Source organism: Carcharodon carcharias, chromosome 10 (assembly GCF_017639515.1).
Source record: "Carcharodon carcharias isolate sCarCar2 chromosome 10, sCarCar2.pri, whole genome shotgun sequence".
NCBI lineage: Eukaryota > Metazoa > Chordata > Chondrichthyes > Lamniformes > Lamnidae > Carcharodon > Carcharodon carcharias.
In genome coordinates, this window is record NC_054476.1 from 153,894,174 (window position 1) to 153,915,805 (window position 21,632).

At 46.3% G+C, this 21,632-nt stretch overlaps 1 protein-coding gene across 1 annotated transcript in view; it reads right to left on the minus strand.

The window, feature by feature from the left end:
* Window positions 1–4,308: 4,308 nt before the first annotated feature.
* Window positions 4,309–21,632, minus strand: part of LOC121282904 (carboxypeptidase M-like) — a 105,410-nt gene continuing 88,086 nt past the window's right edge. Inside the window, exons 12-13 of the mRNA XM_041196713.1 lie at window positions 7,154–7,326; window positions 4,309–4,525 (exon numbers count right to left, since the gene is read on the minus strand). Of these exons, the coding sequence (XP_041052647.1) occupies window positions 4,309–4,525; window positions 7,154–7,326 (390 nt within the window). The remainder of the gene's footprint in view (window positions 4,526–7,153; window positions 7,327–21,632) is intronic.

Consider the following 21,632-nt stretch of genomic DNA (forward strand, 5'->3'; position numbering starts at 1 on the left):
AGTATGCTCATGTGTATATTCGTATGTTCAATTACATAGTAGAGTCTGCGCAAGGCTGAATTTCAAACTCTGGACAGACAATGGTAGTGAGTTTAAATGTGCATTTATGGATGCCAGGTAGTGAGTTTAAATGTGCATTTATAGATGCCAGGATGATGTAGCTGTCCTGTGTAGCAGTAGGAACATAGGATTTAGGAGTGAGCCTTTCAACACTTCGGGCCTGCTCCACCATTCAATAGGATCATGACTGATCAGTAGTGAAACCCACATAGTTTGTCTGCCTCAATTTTTTCTTAACTCATGGAACCCTACTATATCCAATTGAGCACCTCTGGCTGAGATAGTTAACTTCCAGTATTATAAATCTGAACAATTCACCTGAAGATGTCGTCATCTGGAGATCTGCTGTACTGTTCTTCTGCAGTAAGATTCTCATAAGGAATGTCTTGGAATTCTGTGAGGAAGAGCGCATGTATGATGGGTTAGCAAAATATAAAAGCATGAAATATACAAGGCAAAAGATTAACTTAAAATGACCATGATATGAAGAAAGTTTTGCGGTTATTGGTAAAAAGGGCAGGGAAATGGGATTATAGTAAGAGTTAACATTAACTCCTGCATTTGACTAGCCTGTTCCTATCTTTAGCTAGCACTTTATCACATCTCTCTGAGACATTTTTTTTGTATGTTTCACATAACAGTGCATTACTTTGAAATGTCGTGCTTATTGTTACATAGGCAATTGTAGCAGACGTGTTTGTACCTTACTAGTAACAATGATTAGTTTATGTGTTTCTAATGGTGCTGGTTGAAAGGCGAATGTTGGCTGAAATGCATGGGATTTTGCCATGGGATGCTTAATGTCCATCGGAACAATTCAAACAGAGCTTTCTTACTTTATTCAAGGAATGGGTTTTATTTCCCATCAGGAAATAAAACTTGGGAGAAATGTAAAACAAGCTGATGATTCATTAGCAGCCATTTTGCACCATCACACAAGATCAAACTCTGCCCCAATGATAGAGAGCTGTTTTAAGAGTTATGGAACAAAATTTTTGCAAGTAACGTGGGATTATGACAGAGATCTGAGGGTCTTTATTCTGTATTTCCTTTGTGTGCACAGTAATGTATTCGTAAGTTATGCACCTCTTTTTGATCTTCAGCCCTTTGTACTGTAATATGGAGAGTGCTAGTGCTCACAGCAGCCTGTAGTTAGGCAGTCGTGACTGAAATCTGTACAGATGGAATCGATACTTGAAAAATGACTGTCTTATTTTCATGTGAGCTTATAGCTGAGAAGCTATTGTACATAATATTAGCTTTCGAATGCTTTGTGTTATTACATTTTCTATAATTTTAACAGATATTGATCAATATCACATTTTTTTGGGTTCTCTGATCTGACTTACACTGGCAAGGTTGGCATTTATTGCCTATTCCCCAGTTGCCCTTTGAAGGTGGTGAGGGACCTTCCCCTAGAACTGCTGCCCCCCACCACCACCCCTCCCACCCACTGTTTTAACAGGTGGTGTTAGGTAGAGAATGCCTGGATTTTGACACAGGTGATGGAAAGCTGATGTACGTCAAATGAGGATAGCATGTGACGTGGAGGTGATGGCGTTCCCAGGATATTGCTGCTCTTTTCTGCAGGGTAGAGGTCACAGGGCTGGGTTAATTGCTCCTAAAATAGCTAGGTAAAGCTCCGCAAACTCATTAACCTTCCTCCTCTAGCATGGCACACAGTGGTTTCTAGACTTGTATTGCAAATTGTTTCACCTTGATTGCATTGCTCAGGCAAATCAGCTCCCATTGGACAGCAGCCATGCTACTCTCACCTTTCCATCTGAGAGACTCAGAGTGACAATAAACAAGCTGAATTCCAATAAATCCATAACTCATTTGCCCAGTTATTTTATACTTGAATCAAAATTGTACTTGGATCAGATCACAGTAAACTGCACAAACCATTTATCATTCCTAGAGCAATTCAATCTAATTAAGGACTGAAAGCACTTAACAAAACCACAATTTTTACAGAATACTGATGCACTATTTGCTGGTGCTTTTTGAGTTTATGTCTAGGGGCATCTAGCAGCATCCGTCTGCATTCTATAGAACTGTTGCAAACCGGATAATTTAGGAATGTTTGCTTTTGGATTGAATTGTTAGTCTTGGATTGGGATCTCCAGTAAACGGTATTGGGTTTTGGTTTAGTGGAGCGCCATGTTCAGATTGAGAATTGTCTGTCTGTGTTTCTCTCAACATTTACCTGATCAGTCCTGTAGAATACAAATCCCCACATGTTCTGACTGAATGATGATTCTAGATTATTCTGTGGAGTGGCTCTCATAAGTCATTTGCAACAAGGGAGGATCAAAATGGCTGATCACTTTGTGAGGGAAATTCAGTAACAGAAGTACAATGCTATTATCACCTTCATGTCCCCAGTGGATCAGTGAGTAAACCCTAGCTGTTTTGGTGCTTAATGCGATAAAGAGGATGTGTTTCTCTAACTCTGGTATGCTGTGTTAGTTGATCTATTCTATCATAGCATTAGAGCTCCTATATTGCTCTTTTTTTTATTCATTCACAGGGTGTGGGCTTCGCTGGCTGGACCAGCATTTATTGCCCATCCCTAGTTGCCCCTTGAGAAGGTGGTGGTGAGCTGCCTTCTTGAACTGGTGCAGTCCATGTGGTGTTGGTACACCCACAGTGCTGTTAGGGAGGGAGTTCCACGATGTTGACCCAGCGACAGAGAAGGAACAGCAATATATTTCCAAGTCAGGATGGTGAGTGACTTGGAGGAGAACTTCCAGATGGTGGAGTTCCCATCTATCTGCTGCCCTTATCCTTCTAGATGGTAGTGTTACACTATTAACAACTTATTAATGTTCCCTGTTGAAAAGTGTGCGTTTGTGTCTATTTGTTTGTGTGTGTTTGAGTATATGTGTTTGTTTGAGTGTGAGCATGCATGTGTGTGTGAATACCCCTCTAATCTTTAGGTAAAGAGGGGCTGGAGTGAGATCATTGAACCAGGATGTACAAATGTAAAACAAAAACAGAATTACCTGGAAAAACTCAGCAGGTCTGGCAGCATCGGCGGAGAAGAAAAGAGTTGATGTTTCGAGTCCTCATGACCCTTCCACAGAACTTGAGTTCCAGTCCAGGAAAGAGCTGAAATATAAGCTGGTTTAAGGTGTGTGTGTGGGGGGGCGGCAAACACTAGGAGAGAAATGGAAAGCAATGAAGGTGAACAAGGCAACAGAGAAATCCGGAAATCTTGTCGCAGAGAGGAACAGAACTTCTTCAAGGAGGTAGGCATTTCTTGAAGAGCAGTGGCAGTCAATTAAACACAGAGATAAAAACAAAAAAGCTGCGGATGCTGGAAATCCAAAACAAAAACAGAATTACCTTGAAGAAGTTCTGTTCCTCTCTGCGACAAGATTTCCGGATTTCTCTGTTGCCTTGTTCACCTTCATTGCTTTCCATTTCTCTCCTAGTGTTTGCCGCCCCCCCCCACACACACACACCTTAAACCAGCTTATACTTCAGCTCTTTCCTGGACTGGAACTCAAGTTCCGTCGAAGGGTCATGAGGACTCGAAACGTCAACTCTTTTCTTCTCCGCCGATGCTGCCAGACCTGCTGAGTTTTTCCAGGTCATTCTGTTTTTGTTTTGGATTTCCAGCATCCGCAGTTTTTTTTGTTTTTATCTCTGTACAAATGTAATATGGCTGCACTTTTAAAGTCACATGTTCTTATTTTTAATGCCTCCTTTAAAAATCTCTTCAGTCACATACCTAATGGGTGTGCCTTTGTAAACTTATCACATTAATAATTGCACCCTCTCACCCTTGGTGGTGCTGCAGGAAATGCAGGAATATGCAAATTTTTTACTGTATTACAAACTGTTGGTAAACCAAGGCCCACAGCACAGAGCTCCAAAATGCTGGAAAGTAGGAGAAAAGGCAAAGTGGATGAATAATAATCACAAGATAATTCCAAAAGTAGGTTTTAAAAGCTGCAGGTTCACAAGAGGAAAAGGAAAGAGCCGCACAGATTGGATCCAAGGGAAAAAATGAGCATGCAAGTGGGACATGTTGTCATAAAGTTTGATATTAACACAGCGGAGAGGAGGAAAGGTGCACTGGACATATTTGGATCTTAAGAATAGGAACTCTGACGGCAGTCAGTGCAAAATTATAATTAATATTAATTATAATATAATTAATCAGTTCAGAGGGTTACACGAGCACGGGTGCATTCTAGTTTGCTGTATATATCTGTGCTGAAGGTATCTTGTTGCTTCCTACAATGCCACTGGTTTTTGGAACTCACTGGGTGGTAGGTTGTCATAAGCATAATTTACAACCAATGCTCCTCCATGAAGGCTTCCAGACAGGACAAATGGATGGTCCTGTAACCAACTCATCACAGCTTGAGTCTCATTCTGAATCACAGGATGGTGGGCCACATTCAGTGCATCAGGGAAGTTCCTGTTCAAGTCCACCCCATTGGCATTATATCTGGAAAGTGATTAACACTAGAGATCAGGAAATATTCTAAAACACAGATGATAATTTATGATGAAAACGTAAGCCTGGACTAAATGTGCAGTTTCATATTTTACCCTGGCCAAAATCATGTCTTTTAATATGTTATTCACTCATAACTAACAAACGACTTACTTTGTACTTGGAATTGAAAAGGTTTGTCAGTTACTGTCTACTGGTGATTGACAATGTTCGTTATCCACTCTGTACTTATAATTGACAATTCTTGTCCATACCACAATTTTGTAACTGACAGTGCTCATTACTTACTTTGCAAAGTAACTGACAAGGCTCAGTACTTTCTTCCTGCTAAAGCTGACAGGACCTCTACTCTTACATGCCTGTACTTGAGAGGGTTTCTAGCCATGTCACGTGCTGAGAATTGACATTACAGTACTACATGTTCGCAATTGACAAACCCCAACACTTATCAGGGCCAATAATATGGTACCACCAGTGTTGTCCAAGCATTAATCAGCTAATCCCTGACAATAACATGAGGCCAGCTCTTTTAAATAATTTCTGGCATTCTGGATCTGGAATGAAGGACTGTTGCATCAGTGCCAGCCAATTTTCTGGTATTGGGGAAAAGGGAACACTGGTCATGGGCCATGGGAAGCACTGGGCATGCAGATAAGAATGCCACAGGGGCAGGGGGTACCAGGAGGCACAAGGCAGGAGTGTTTATGCATTTACTTAAAATTGTGGCTTTATCCATATGCATCGATGTCAAGCAATACTCTCATTTTAGCATTTATTTGCATGTTACAAGCCTTGTACATAGTTCATGCTCACTTGGGATGAATTTGTGACCCTCAGAGACCGTGCAGTCTGCTGGATTCTATGCCTGATCATTATGGGAAGCTGGTGCTTCATGCATTTCAGTTCATTAGGCACCTCGCATCAGTTTATCAGTCCCGCTGACCGGCCTGTAGTTGCTGGGTTTATTCCTACACCCATTTTTGAACAAGGATATAATATTTGCAATTCTCCAGTCCTTGGGCACAACCCAAGCAATCAAAGGAGCATTGAAAGATTATGGCCAGGACCTCCACAATTTCCAGCCCTACTTCCCTCAGCAACCTTGGATGCATCCCATCTGGTTCTAGTGACTCAACAACCTTAAGTAAAGCCAGCCTTTCTACTACATCTTCTTTAACAATTTTGAGGCCATCCAGTATTTTAACTACTTCCTCTTTTACTATGACTTCAGCAGTATCTTCTTCCTCGGTAAAGACAGATGCATGTGTCTCAGTCTCCATGCTTATGTCCCCTTTTTGGCCCCCAGTTGGCCCCACCCCTCCTCTTACGACCCTTTTTTCTACTTACATGCCGATAGAAGACTTCTGGATTCATTTTTATGTTGGCTTATAAACCCTCTTTGCTTCTTTCATTTTGTTTCCCCCCCACCACCGCCCCCCCCCGACCCCCAACCCGCCTCTCTGAACTTTCTATATACTCCTGGCTGTCATTTGTATTATCGACCTGACATCTGTCGTACCAAGGTCAGCAAATCCTGCCATAAGAAGCTAGCAAAATTCACAACTCTCATGTGAGCTCTATTGGGTTTCTGAGCTGGAGTCTACAGCACCTATTAAACCCCTGCACATTTACCATAGCGAGAACTGCAGAGTTATGAAAAGGCAGTATGTGAAACATTTTTTCTTAATCAGCATAGACGTCGCATTAAAGCTGTTCAATCCATTTGGACTTTGCAATCCATTAATAATGGAGAAGCCTGGGTAAACTAAGGCTCAGATTTGAAGCAAAAATGGAATTATTAACATGGAAGGTAAATTTATTATTACAGGAAAGAATTGCATATCTTCTGCGGAAGGTGCATTCTTCCAATCCCAGCACATTGAAACATGAATAATGATCAAACTAGTCAAACAATCAGAAGGCACATTTGTTAAATCCTCATCTGGTTCACTAATAACCTTCAAGGGAGGAAACCTGCCATCCTTACCTGATCTGGCCTACGCGTGACTCCACAGCCACAGCAACGTGGTTAACAATTAACTGCCTTCCGAAATGGCTGAGCAAGCCTTTCAGTTGTACCTACACCACATAGAATGTGGCGGTTCAAGAAGGCAGCTCTCCGCCACCTTCTCAAGAGCAATTATAGATGGGCAATAAACGTGGGCCTCGCCAGCAACACTCACATCCCAGGGTGAACTTTAAAAAGCACGCAAAAGCAGTTTGGCCAATCTGCATCCTTCCCGCTATCTCTCGGGCTGACAACACTTGCTTTCAGCTTTTGCTTACACAACAAACTGTGGGTCTGCTTCAATTCTCTTTTTTGCATATATTTTAAACTAATGCTGTATTTGATAGTAAATACATTTTACAAAACTACAGGCATCAGGATCTTCAGGGAGGGATAGGAGTGAACAGAAAAAAAAGACTGATCGAGATTAGATTCTACTCAATCTTCAACCTCTGAGTCTAAACATAGCGACCGGTCTGAATTAACTACAGTCACACTTGAAGTAACAACCAACCACCACACAGTTCAACCCTTGTCACTTTCTGCTCTGATCCAAGTGTCTTCTGTCTAATTCTGCCTGTAGACCTGTAACCCCACACTGACTACTTTACCTTCCTTTGAGGCCCATCTTGTCCCCTTCCTCGGAGATCTGGTTTCCATCGGGGTTCATTGAAACCATGATGTGCACCCGTGTGTGATGCAGGTAGAGGGTGAGGTCTGGATCATTTCCATAGGAAGCCACCAGGTGGAAAATGAGGTGGATTAATAGTTCACGGCCCACAACCTTAACAAAGTGAAACAGATCTTACTTGGAGCAGGGCAACATAAACTTTGCAGTACTTCCTTCTAGAGCAGCCTTTGTTTTTATGGCAGTAGCATAACACGGACAATGGAAACAAAAAATACTGCAAATGTTCAGCAGGTCAGGCAGCACCTGTGGAGAGAGAAACGGAGTTAATGTCCGGAATTTTCCAGCCCCTCATGCCAGTGGCCTGTCAATGCGAACGGAGATTTCAATGGCTCGCTGGTCCCGCCATGGGGCAACCCACCACGAGGGCGGCCGGAAAATTCCGGACATCGTTTCAGGTCCATGATCTTTCATCAGAACTGGGAAAAGGCTGGAGATGTAACAGGTTTAAAGTTAGTACAGATGTAGGGAACAGGGGAGCGGAAGAAATGATCAAAAGAGAAAGTCAGTGATAGGGCAGAAGGCAGGAGAGATTAATGGCACAACAGACGGTGATGCAAAACAAAAGGGTTGATGGGACAAATAAAGGAACTTAAGATGTGTCTTGAGGAGGTGTTAATGGGAAAACACAGAATTATTATCAAAACTTCCATCCAAAAACAAGCAGAAAAATCAAAATTTAAAAAATAGGTACAGAGGCCATGATCTGAAATTTTGAACTCAGTGTTGAGTCTGGCAAGCTGTAAAGTGCAATGAAATAATGGAGACATTGAAAACTTGAAAGCATCCAAAATTCTGCAGCCCATATCTTAACATCTTAACTCGCACCAAGCTCCATTCACCCATCACCTCTGTATTCGCTGTCCTATATTGGCTCTGGGTTCAGCAACACCTCAATTTTAAAAGCCTCATCCTTGTTTTCAAATATATGCCCTTGTCCCTCCCTATTTCTGTAATCTCCTCCAGCCCCACAATGCTCCAAGATCTCTGCGCTCCTACAATTCTGGCACCCTCTACAACCCCAATTTTCATCACTCCAGAATTGGTAGCTGTGTCTTCGGCTGCCTGGGTGCTAAGCTCCAGATTCCGTTCCTCCCCACTCCCCCCTAAATCTCTCCACCTCTCTCTTCTCCTTTAAGAATTGCCTTAAAACCTGCCTCTTTTGGCCAAACTTCTGGTTATTTGTCCTATTAAACTCCCTACGTAAACAGGTATCTACACCCCATGGACCACAAGTGTTCAAGAAGGTGATATTGCCACCTCCTCGAGGGCAATTAAAGGTGGGGAATTATTGTTGTCCTTGCTTGAGATGCCTATGAAATAATAATTTAAGAATTCTCCTTTTGTGGCTCGGTGTCAAATTTTGATAAATAACGCTTTTGTGAAGCATGCTGAGACACTTTGCTACATTAAAGGTGTTATATTAGTTCAAGTTATTGCTGTTGTTTTCATTATTGGAGGTCCTTGTAGGCTGACTAACATACTGCCTGAGGAAGGAGTCCTCTACACCTTTTGGGGATCTCATTTCCTTTTCTCCATCAGTGCCCTCTCTGTCATACTTGACATGGGGTATTAAAATCTCCCAGAACTCTTGTGATTCTTATTCATCTCTCTAATCTAACCGCAGATTCCCTTTTAAATTTCCTTCCTACAGTTTGGAGGACTGTCATACACTCTTACTAGCTTAACTAATCAATTTATTTTTTATCATAGGGCTCTGTCTATGCCTCTTTCGACCTCAATCCTCTCTACACTCCATTGATAGAAGGGTTAGAGAACGGAAAGAGGCCACATGGTCAATCAGGCCTACGCCAGCTCTTTGAAAGAACTCAGCTGGTCCTACTCCACCACCCCTTCCCAATAGCCCTGAATTGTTTTTCTACTTTATCTTTTCTATCCCTTTCTGTCTATTATATGTCAATATGTTTCTTTTCTTTTCTTGTCCAGTTTGCAGCCTATTAAGTCAAACCTTCCTGGAAAGTAATTGCTTCCAGTTTTTCCCAATGTGTTTATATCCCTCCCCCTGTGCCCTGCAATACAATTTAACCTTTTTTTAAACTGTATCCTCTAACTTATGTTTTGCTTGAGCAACTCCTTAACCTTACTTCACTCCTTTCCTCATTAATGATTAGTCAACGTGATTTTATTCCACTATATTAGATTGCTCTTGTAAATAGTTTTCTGCATGAATATTATCCTCATCTATTTTTCCATTGACATGAGCTGATCTTGGTTGACCTTTTTGTCCCAATTAATGGGCGGAATCATCCCAGATTTGAGCTAAGTGTGGTAGCAGGCAGGGAAAACAACATTTTACCCACTGGACACATTGCAGCTTCTCACTCTGTATCGTCCCAAATCCGCCGCATTAATTATGCATTCCAGGGAAACACGCTGTTTCTATGGTGGGTGGGCTCTCACGCGCCCGCCACGCCATCACTTTGCCGCTTCATCACACTGGGCGCCATAGTTAAAGTGCAGCCATGCGCACATCTCTCAATGTTTCCAGCCCAGGACTGCTGCACGGAAGACAGAATGGCCCCGAAAGGCAAAAAGACTGCAGTCCCCAAGTTCAATGACGCGTCCCTCGAGCACTTGTTGGACACAGTGGAGGCTCGCTGTGATGCCCTCTACCACCTCCCCCCACACCCGCCCCCCCCCGCTCTGGCTGCCGGAGGGGCAGTAACATCACCAATCCAGCTTGGGAGGCAATGATCAACACCAACGCCCTGCAATAGAGGACAGCCACCCAGTGCCACAAGAGATGAATGATCTCCTTTGTTCTGCCAGGGTAAGTCACTCTTCTCATCTCTGTCAATTCACACACTCACAAACCCATCACACATTCACAGGGTCCTCACTCACTGTCACTTCAAAGGACATCACCATTCATTCTCTCACACGTACCTTCATTATCCTCATCTCGTCCATAGGACCACTCACCACCCACACATGCCAGGCATATTTATCAACCAGCTGGCAGGTGTCCTGCTTACACTCTTCCACCTCTATTCATGCAGGACAAGCTGGCACACAACAAGAGGGAGAGGTCGCAGACTGATGGAGCAATGCCTGAAATCGAGGTCTTGATGGACTTTGAAAACAGAGCCATCCAGGTGGCTGGCGAGGATCTGGACCAGACCTGTGCTGACAGTGAGGTCAGCAGTGTACAACCAAGTGAGGATCCAGCAGTGCAACATCTATCAGACAACCATATGGTGACTGATGTGTCCTGTTTCAAAGGCCACTGCCATACATTAATTATCTGTCCCTGCTTTCGCAGGCGCATCTGCCAAACAGCCAAGAGGGTCCACGACTCAGGGCCTCCAATCAAGCCCCAAGGGAAACTCAGAAAAGGAATCCGCTGAAACTCTCCTTGAAGTCCCATCACAACACTCACCCAAATCCTCCACCAGCGCAGAGACACACACCTCAGTGGGACCTGACTTTAGAGTAACCTCAGGATCACAATCTGGTGAGCACATTGCACTTTCTGATCCACAGCAGGCAGCAGCAGGGACTTACCAGGTCCCTGGCATTCGGAGGGCTGCTGGAGGCCAGAAATTTGCTGAGTCCGAGTCAGATGAGGAGCCTCTGGACTTGGTTATGTCACAGTTGCTGGAGCTGCAAAGGCAAGTTTGGGAACATCAGGAAGGAATGTCCTCTGCACTCCTCAGATTGTAAGGCACGATGGAGGAATCCATCCGCCTTCAGGCTGGAGTGATAGCGCCAGCATTGCAACCCACCGAGGTCAACCAGTGGTCACCATGGAGACCTTGGTCCAGGACGTCGCTCCTGCACTGCTGCACGGGCTGAACTCCATTGCTGATGCCATAGTTGGTCTCCACCAGTGTTTACGAGAGAGAGATGCCGGGCAGTTTGATCTCACTCCAGCTACCCCGTCTCCTCAGGGAGTCAGCCAGGGGTCCTCAGGCACCCATAAGAAGGAGGATCAGCCGGTGTACCCCACCCCAGGGCCATTCACCCAGGTGACTCCAGGATTGTACGGCCCATCCGAATCACCTCTTCCTGTGACCTCAGCAGCTTCAGCTCCACAGGCCAAGGAGGGTGCCGCTGCCGCACAACAGAAGCCTGAAAGTAGGCCGGGGCCCTTCAGAGCACACCCGCCAAGGTCATCACAGACAGGGAGTAACAGTCAGCAGGCTGTCTCCGCCTCTGCTGTAGATGTCCGGGGAGCACCAAAACATAGCGGCAGGGTTAGAAAGGTTAAGAAGGTGTAACTCTTTTGAAGTTAAAACAATTAAACTAAATTAACAAAATGAATGACAAATCAAGCACAGCCCCTAATTCAGGTCAGCTGTAAAACTAAGGACAAAGTTTAAAGGAAACTTACAAATTTTAAATCAAAATGTGATTAAAAGGGTCAACAAAGCACCCCAGTCCCCGCGGTGCCCACCGAGCACGGAAGGCCTCGAGCGTGTCAGCAGACACCGCGTGCTCCCTCTCCAAGGACAACCGGCCGTGAACGTAGCCGCGGAAGAGGGACAAACAATCGGGCGGGACTCCCCCGTCGATCGCCCGCTGCCTGGACCTGTTAATAGCCAACTTGGCCAGGCCCAGGAGCAGGTTCACGAGGAGGTCCTCCTCCTTCCCGATCCCCTTCCGCACCGGGTGCCCATAGATCAGGAGCTTGGGGCTGAAGTGCAAACAAAACATTAATAAAAGATTTTTTAAATAACTAAAAAGGGACTGATAAATAACTAAAAAGGGAGTGGTTAAGAAGGTGTAACTCTTTTGAGTTAAAACCAATAAAACCAAATTAACAAAATTGGGATAAATCAGGCACAGCCCCTAATTCAGGTCAGCTGTAAAACCAAGAACAAATTTTAAAGGAAACTTACAAACTTTAAATCAAAATGTGATTAAAGGGGTCAACAAAACACCCCAGTCCCCGCGGTGCCCACCGGGCACGGAAGGCCTCAAGAGTGCCAGCCGACACCGCGTGCTCCCTCTCCAGGGACACCCGGCCGTGAACGTAGCCGCGGAAGAGGGACAAACAATCGGGCGGGACTCCCCCGTCGATCGCCCGCTGCCTGGACCTGTTAATGGCCAACTTGGCCAGGCCCAGGAGCAGGTTCACGAGGAGGTCCTCCTCCTTCCCGACCCCCTTCCGCACCGGGTGTCCATAGATCAGGAGCGTGGGGCTGAAGTGCAAACAAAACATTAATAAAAGATTTTTTAAATAACTAAAAAGGGACTGTTAAATAACTAAAAAGGGAGTGGTTAAGAAGGTGTGGTTGCACAGCCTGGGCACGGGTATTAATCATTTGTACATAATGTTCACTATTGTCAATAAACTCCCAAGAATGTCTCCCTGCCTACGGCTCCTTGTTCTGATGAACAGTGTTCATGTCACTCAGATGTGAAACCTTTCTGCATAAGATAAAGGCAGGTGTCTCAGTTCAGAGCCTCTTCCCTGTGCTTTGAGCAGCCTTCACACCAAAGTGATGGTCCAGCCTCACACTCCCTGGAGACATTACTGATGCCTGCACCTTGAGGTGCTTGTCATTGCTGCCAGAGTGTCGTGGGCAGTTGTCACAGAGTTCCATCATTCTCTCTGTGTGCTCTCAGCACCTTTAAGGTGGGGCTGGCCCCCATCTCTTCAACAGCTGTCACCTGTAATACTGTGTACCTGAAGGGGTCAGGTGCTGAAGGCAGACAAAGGATCAGATGCTTTTAAAGTTTCATGGCTGCCTCTCTGACATGACCCTGGTCACAGAGTACAAGTGAGCTGCCCTTGGCCAGACAGGAATCAAACATTCTCAGAGGCTATGTGAAGATCTATGGAAGTCCTCACTGCATGTCGTCATCATCCTCCTGCAATTGAATGAATATTAGGGCCTCTACTGCATCTCAATGACAGGACCATTATCAGAGAGAGTATGTGTGCTGCCATCAGCCAGACTGGAGTCAAACATTCACAGATGCAACATAAGGATCTATGGTGTCTCCTCAATGCATGTTGTCATCATCCTCCATAAATCTAGCAGCTATGAGGGCCTCCCAAGTGCGTCTGCCTCATCTGGCCAGTGGGAAGGCCTCATCGCCATGATCATCACCTTTGAGGACCTCCTCACCCTCATCATCATTGACGTCGTCCTCATTGGAGGAGACCTCTACCTCCTGCATCTCTTCCTCAGCCAGCTCCTCTCCCTGTTGCAGTGCTAGGTTGTAAGGTATGCAGCAGGCAATGATGATGCGTGACAGCCTCTGTGTACTATATTGCAGGGTTCGACCAGACAAGTCCAGGCACCAGAACCTCATTTTCAGCATCCCAATGGTTTGCTCCACCAAGCTGCGAGTTGCAACATAAGCCTCGTTATACCTTTGCTCTGCTGCAGTCTGAGGTTGCTGCATGGGTGTTATCAGCCATGTCCTCTGCGGGTAGCCCTTGTCCCTAGGAGCCAACCCTGCACCCTCTGTGGACCCTGGAAGACATCAGAGATCTGTGACCCATTGAGAATGTAGGAGTCTCCAAGGACATTCCTTGGAAACCATGCACAGACCTGCAGGATACATTTGTGGTGGTCACACACCAGCTGCACATTCAGCGAATGGAAGCCCTTGTAGTTGACATAGTTGATCCCTTGTTGCAACAGAGATCTGAGCATCACGTGAGTGCAGTCGATTGCACCCTGTGCTTGTGGAAAACCTGAGATCTGGGCAAATCCAATCGCTCTTGCATCTTGGCTGTCTTAGTCCCAGGCAAAATGCACGAAGCTATGTGCCCTCACAAAGATGGCATCCATGACCTCATGGATGCATTTGTGGGTGGAGGCTTGTGATATCCCACAGAGGTCACCTGTGGAACCCTGAAAGGAGCCACTGGTGGAAAAATTAAGCCCCGTGGTCACTTTCGTGGCCACTGGCAGTGGATGGCCTCTATGTCCCCATAGCTCCAAATCCTGCAGTAGCTGGCAGATGTAACCAACCAGTTCCCTAGACGTGCGCAGTCTCCGGCGACACTAGTTAATGGACATCTGCAGGAATGAAAGGCGGCATCTACAGACCCTGGGTATTGCTAGGTGCCCGACCAGCGACAGCTCATTGTGGCTCTTCAGCGGTGTGTGTGGGAGCCCCAGCCACCCCTTCTTCCTGAGGGCGCTGCTCCTCCCTCTGTGCAGCCAGCCACCACCATCACTCTCTTCTCCATCGTCTTCAATCTCTGTAAGCCACGAGACATACAGCTAGTTCACCAGGCACCATGCTCCTGATATGCTCCTCCTGCAGGATGAAAGAGAGAGACGCATGGGTTAGCATGGGTGTTCTAAGAACCTCTCTTGGTTAAATCTGAAGGCCCCTTAATGCATCCTGGAGAGTGCTGGCCACCACTTGGATGGCCAGAGATTAGTGCGCTGCAAAGCTGCTCGAAACCCCAAACACCTCTGCCCCATTCCACCTGACCGATTGGCGGCAGCTTTGCCCATTGGACTGCATGTTGTGCTCTCAGCTCAGGTGCAGGCATTCTCCTACCCACACTGCAAGGCTGCACTGTTAGTTTGAACCATCATGAATACTGGCCCAGGCTGGGATGATGACATTGCAAAGGACTGTGAGCGCCTCCAGCAGTTACTGCTCCAGGGACAGCTTTAGCAGGGAGATTATACACCGTGCCCAGTCATCCAACTGTTCTGCAGTCCACTAAAATGCTCATTAGTTTGCAGTCTGTGCCTAAGGGATCAAAAGATATGGAGTACTTGGTGGCACTTTCATGCTTGAGTGGGCAGATGTCCTAGAGGCCCGATTCCACGCCTGTAATGTGGCTGCATCTAAACTGTCTCAGCTGCAGAGCAATGAACACTTATACAAGGTTTCCTTAATGCTTGGCCACTTCCCTCCCCACAACCCCGCATGTGCTTGTGCACTACCTTTAACCGCAGGGCAGCCTTGACCCACCGTCCAACATGCCTGAACCTTGAAGTCCAACAGGCGACCCGGGCGAGCATTACACAGTCACTGCGCACTCACTTCTGAGTTCCCCTCAAAGTGCAGCCCGCCAAGTGTACACCTTATAAGTGATGTTGTGAAACACATCAGCGTGCAATCATGCCAACATGGTGGACAATCCAACAAGGTGGCGGGGGAGCGGGCAGTGGGGGGAGGGGTGGTGGGGGATGATTCCAGTGGGCTGGCCTTATAATGATATGCAGGTGTATTACGATGAGGTTCCCAATGACCGATGGTGGGGAACCAATTTCTGGCCTTCTCTGCTGTGGCTGAGCATGACTGACGCCAGCGAGCATGGAAAATTCCATTCAAAGTCTTTTTCCTAGTTTACCTCGAAGCATCCTTATTTGACCATTTTACCAGCGTGTTAGCACCCTCTTTGCTCATATATAGCCCATCCTTGTGGAATAGCTCCCATGTGTCCCAGAACCAGTGCCAATGCTCAACAGAGTCCTCTTCCTGACACCATTCCTTTAACCATGTATTGATTTCCTGTCCTTCCTTATCCTAGAGTGTGGTTGGAAGGGTAAACATAAGACCTGTGAATTTCTGATAACTGTTTTCTGATCTCCTATACTCATTCTGTGGAACATTGGGCTTTTCTTTATCTACTTCATTGGCTCCCACTTAGATAACAATGATTACATGCTCTCCCACCTATTGATAAATCTTTTACAGACTTTGCAATATGTCCCTTAGCCTTGCACTTGTCAAACAACAAAGTATCCCGGACTGTTAACCTGGACAGCAAAAGATCATGGAAAAACTCAACAGGTCTGACAGCATCTGTGGAGAGGAATACAGTTAACGTTTCGAGTCCGAATGACTCTTCATCAGAACTACTTCTGATGAAGAGCCATTCGGACTCGAAATGTTAACTGTATTTCTCTCTGCCGATGCTGTCAGACCTGCTGAATTTTTCCAGATATTTTTGTTTTTGTTTCAGATTTCCAGCATCCGCAGTATTTTGCTCTAAGCAAAAGATCATGTTGGGCCCTCTAACTATTAAATTCCCCATCACTGCTGAAGCTAAAGCTGTGTTGATGATCTCCAGTGCCTCCCTTCCCCCTCCTCTCACCAAACCATCTCTAGTTTGTTGGTCCCCTTAATGAGTATTTAATGGTCCTGCCTAATGTCAAAGCACTAACCTCGCCATAACCTCATCCATACCCAGAAGGTTTTTCCCATGAAATGTTAGCAGTTAAAACGAGTAGGTCAGCAACGATTTTACACACAAAATTCCTGATTTCTTAATTTGCTGTAGGAAATACAGAATTTTAAACAGAAGCTGAATATTCAGTAACACTGTACATATTATTCATTCGGAAAAGCAGACATTTTGACATATTTTCTGCAAGGCCATCTCAAAAGCAAACTATTTGCAAAAAAACAGGGTGTTTGAGCACATGCCAACAGAGCTGTTTGGTCTAATAGCCCTGGAGGCAGCAATTCTGTCAGGTAAGGGAGGATGCACTGTTTCCTCTAGGCCTCTGAGACCCATTGCAAGAGGCGTTGTTTTCCCCAAAACACCCGAAGCAATGCAAGAGAAGCAGGAATGCAAGTATTCCCATCTGGCCATAGAGAGTTTTTACAGAGCTCTATTTACATACTCCAGATGTCCCAAAGTACTTTACAGACAATGCGTTACTTCTGAAACATAAGCCGGAATTTTCCGGCCATGTCGGTCTCAGGCACCATGGCAGGCAGGGCAGGGGACAGTGTGTCAAGAAGGTCAAAAATCGGTTTCACGCCGGCTTGGAAGCACCAGCGGGATGAGCCAATGGTGTCCGCCATGGCAGAATGCCAATCCCGCTGGAGTGCAAAGTAAGGCACGACCGAATCACCCCGTTATGCCAGCGGGAAAACACACTGGCCCAGAGCACACTTGGACAAGTGTGACGTGCACAACACAAGGCTTATTGTTAGGTTCTTGCTCAAATCGTGGACATCAGAGGAGCAGAAGATGCTGGAGCCCCACAGCTACAGGCCCTGGAGGGACAGGTGCATCGCATGCTGGGTGGATTCTCGTGGGAGGAAGGAGTGCAGGGGGTGGAAGTCAGTGGGGGGGGTGGTGGGGAAAGAAGGAGTAAGGGCAGAGGAAGGAGTAACGGGGGGATGTGCAGGTGAATGTGCAAGGGAGGGTGGGCGTGGTAGGACAGAATGGTGAGTATGAGGGGCCAGAGTGAACCGGAAGAGTGGGAGGGTGAGGATGCGACGGTAGAGGTAGGAGGGACGGTGAGGGTGGTTGGTGGGGACTTGGAGGCAGATATGGACCGTGGGGCAGGAGGAGGTCTGGGAGGTCAATGTGGATCGGGGTGGGACACTCAGGAAGGTAAGGAGGGTGTACACTCACCTGGACATCCTGGAAAAAGGGTTCTGGTTGGTAGATGATGGTGGAGAGGTAGAAATTAATGCAGGGGGGGTCAGCGGTGATGGGGGAAAGGACATGGGTGACTGGGGGAGGGGAAAAGGATGGGGAGCTTACAAGAATTTGACTATGAACATGTTTTCAGATCAAAAGTGAGCGGAGCCTCGTGTTGGACGGGCACAGGTGCTGCATGGAAGTGTGATCAGAGAGTGGGCGGACAGGCAGGTCGGCTCAGATTGACACCTGAAGGAGAACTCCAGCAGGCAGCATTGAAAATGCTCAGGCAGCGAGATGAGTGTGATGGAGGATGGCTCTGCGTGTGCGGGACAGTGGACAGGGCCCCACCACACTCACACTTCTCCATCCAGAATCACTCGTGGCCAGGCTGGGTGCAGCTGAACTGCTAGCTGTTGGTTGGGGGGGGGTGGGTGGGGCACGAGGAGGTGGGGGTGGGAGGGGGGTGGGTGGATGCAGGGGGAGGACTCCCTAAGACCGCAAATGAAGCTGAAACACAAGATTACACTGTTCAGTGAAAGTAAATATATTTTCAGATTATAAAGTGACAGAATCTGTTCGCCTGTGCAACCACTTGTGATCAGAATTTCTTCACTTTTCTAGGCTTACCATTTCTAGATGTGGGCCTGACATCCGCAGCAGGGGTGATGAGTTGAAAGGCTGAATCCAGATGTTCGTCACCTGACTCGGACATGCCTCTTCCCCAGCAGTCCTCTGAGTGCCGGGAGCTCGGCTGAATCTGCCTCCTCCTGCTGCTGACACATGTCCATGTGGTGACCATCAGATTGTGAACCCGAGCCTGCTCTAGATCTAGGTCCCATTGAGGTGTGTATATCTGTGCAGGTGATAGGTGCGGATAAGCGCTGTGACAGGTCTTCCAGCCTGCTTATTTCCAGCTCTTCAATAGAGGTGACCTCTTGGCTGGGGGTGAGGACAAGGCAACACGTACTGAAGGAAATACTCAAGCGCATGCCGGGAGGGTGGGGGGGGGGGGGGGGGGGGGGGGGGGGGGGGGGCGGCGGGGAGGGTGGGGATGGTGGGTGAAAAGGGGATGAGGGAAGTGACCACACACTTGCAAAAGCTTGTCAAAAGTGAGCATTCTTCTGCAACTGAGACCATTCAGCTGCAGCTCCATTGACATGCTTGGAGTCAGACCTCTGAAGATTTCCTGCCCACACAAGCAACGCAAAAGGATGAAAGTCCCACCAAATGCTCCAGAACTTCTCACCCCTCAGGTGCAGACTGCAAATCAATGCGCGCTTTAGTGGACAGCAGAGAAATTGGCTGACTGGGCAAGTTGTACAATCCCCTTGCGAAAGGTAGCCATAACGTACTCACTGATGGAGGTGCTCACAGCCCCTTGCAATGTCTTTATTAAGGTTTGGACCAGTATCCATTATAGTTCAAGCTAACAGTGCAGCCTTGCAGTGCGGGTTAGGAGAATGCCTGCGCCTGAGCTGAGAGCACAGCATGTAGTCCAGTGGCCGAAGCTGCCACCAATCAGTCAAGTGGAGTTGGGCGGAAGTGGGTGGGGTTTCGGACAGCCAATGAGCAGACTATACATTGGCCATCCAAGTGGTGACCAGCACTCTCCAGCATGCATGAACGGGCATTCAGACTTAACCAAGAGAGGTTCTTGGTATACATATGCTAACCCGAGTGTCTCTCTCTTTGATCCTGCAGGAGAACATCAGTATCATGGCGCCTGTTATGTTTTAACTATGGGTCTCTTTGCTCGCGAACCAGCTGCAGGCTTATCTGTTAGCAGGCAGGTCGATTACAATATATAGCAGACGCAGAGACCAAAATGAAATGAAACACACACTATTTATTTAAACAAACGACAGAGCATTAACATGATGTGTGCTTCTCCAGCCAGACCCTACTCTAGACTAACATTTACATGGTAGCCCGCGCTACACAGCTATTGGGTTTTAGTCACATGGTCAATCTGCTCACTGTCTCTTAAAGGTGTATTACTCCTCAGATTACCACATCCCTCCCCCTTTCCCTGAAAGTGCATTTCACAATATATTAACTATTTACAAAAATAAACTATGCACAAATTTAGTCTCTCAGGAGGCTTTTTCAAATGTGTCAACCGTCGTAATTCTATGAATTCGAAAGGTTTATCTGAGGCCTCCGTCTCAGGAGTTTTCTGTCCACTGGGCTCCCCAGTAGGACCCTGCAAGTTTGCCTCTTCAACTCTCTCAGGCTCAATGGGTTCTGCAGGTACTTCCAAAGCAAGAGGAGTTTCCTCTCCCTGTGGTGTAGATGCCAAAGGGAACATTTTCACACTCTTTCGGGCCTCATCTCCTGCATTCCTGCTGCCCCTCCCCTCCTAATTCCACAATTTGCTAGGCAACTGTCAGGCAGGTTCTGAGAATTAGGATATTGGCCAAGGCTAAATGCAACACAAAATGATCAGCTTCCTGTTGTGTAAAATGAAAACTTTTGGGGCCTTGTTAGTAATTTCGCTTTCTCTTCCTTTGTGTCTTCTTATGATGGGTTTTCTTCTTGGCAGCGCTGACTTTCATCTTGGCTTCCTCTTCAACTTCGCTTTTGGCCAGACTAGGCTCAGGAATGAGCTCACCTTGAGTGAACTCGGTGGTTGAATCTTCCAGCATTTCCTCATCTGTCAGCTCCTTTGAAAACTCAGGGGTCTCTATTTTTAAGGCTTCTTGGCTTCCACGTAGCTGGTCCTTCAGTTCTTCCATTTCTTTTTTATATTTGTCAGTTGTTTCCTGGAGAATTAAGTATTGTTGTGTTTTCTCAGCTAATTGAGTCTTCACCTCGGCCAGAGATATGCAGAATTCTTTCTGTTCTTCCTCATACTTTTCTCGTGGTATAAGTTGGGATCTGAGGGAATCTTGCAATGTGTGAAAGTCCTTCAGCAGGTTTTCTTTTTGTTTTTGGAGGTTACTGACTTTAACCCGAATGCTGTCCTGAAGCATCAGCTCTATGAGTTCCTTTTGTTGAGTCTTTACGTGCTCCTTTTTCCAAACAGCAACATTTCCTGCTTCTGACTGAGATCTCAGTAATCTCTCAAAACTGATTTCTCTTAACCAGTTTCTTTCAAGGAGGCTCGGTCCTATGCCTGCTATCACCATGAGGGTTAGATTTGCAGGCTGGCTTTCATATTGTACCAGAACCTTGCATATACCTTTCACTTGTATATTTTTGCCAGTGTATGACTTTAGTCTGGCATCTGAGTTTTCCAGCTGTAGTGAGTGGCTTCCTCCATTCAGGTACTTAAATGTGTGTTCTCCTTTGACTGTTGTGGATGCCCCTGTAACTACCTCTATTCAAAGGGGTTTTCTGTTGACTTCTACTGTCACGTAGATTTTAAATTGTGCAGGGAGTCTGTTTCTTCTGACTCTGACTCTGTTTTTTCTGACTTCTCCATTATATAAGCTTCATGACTTCTGCTTTTTTGTTTGAACTTTGGCCTCAATCTTTCTTTACAATATTGCATAATGTGCCCATTGTGATGGCAGTAGAAGCACTCGGTTCTTTTAAATTGTTGTTTGTTTGTAGGCTGTCTGGTCCCAATTCCGCTATTATTAATGTGGTTTTTATCCATTAAGCCATTGCTTTTTGCTGGTCTGTTAATGGCGGCTGTTTCCTGCCTTCCACAGAGCTCTCCATTTCCGCAACATTTCTAGCTGGTGCCTCCCGCCTGACATGAAGAACGGCGCTATTTTGTGCCCCCTTGATTTCTTCCGAGTCCCTGACTGCATTTTCCATCGCAAGCACCAACTTCAGCGCCTTGCTGAAATCCAAATTTGTCTCAGAGAGCAATCTTCTAGGAATGGCGCCTTCGTTCATCCCACACACTAATCATTCTCTTAACATGTCATTAATCGACGTCCCGAACTCATAGTTGCTCTGTCAATTGTTTTAAGGCTGCTACATAGCCAGCGACTGTCTCTCCAGGGGCGTGACACCTCAAATTGAATTTAAAACGCTGCGTTGTTACCAAGGGATTCAGTTGCAAATGTCCTTTCACTAGATTCACCAACTCATCAAAGCTGTTGGAATCTGGGGCGTT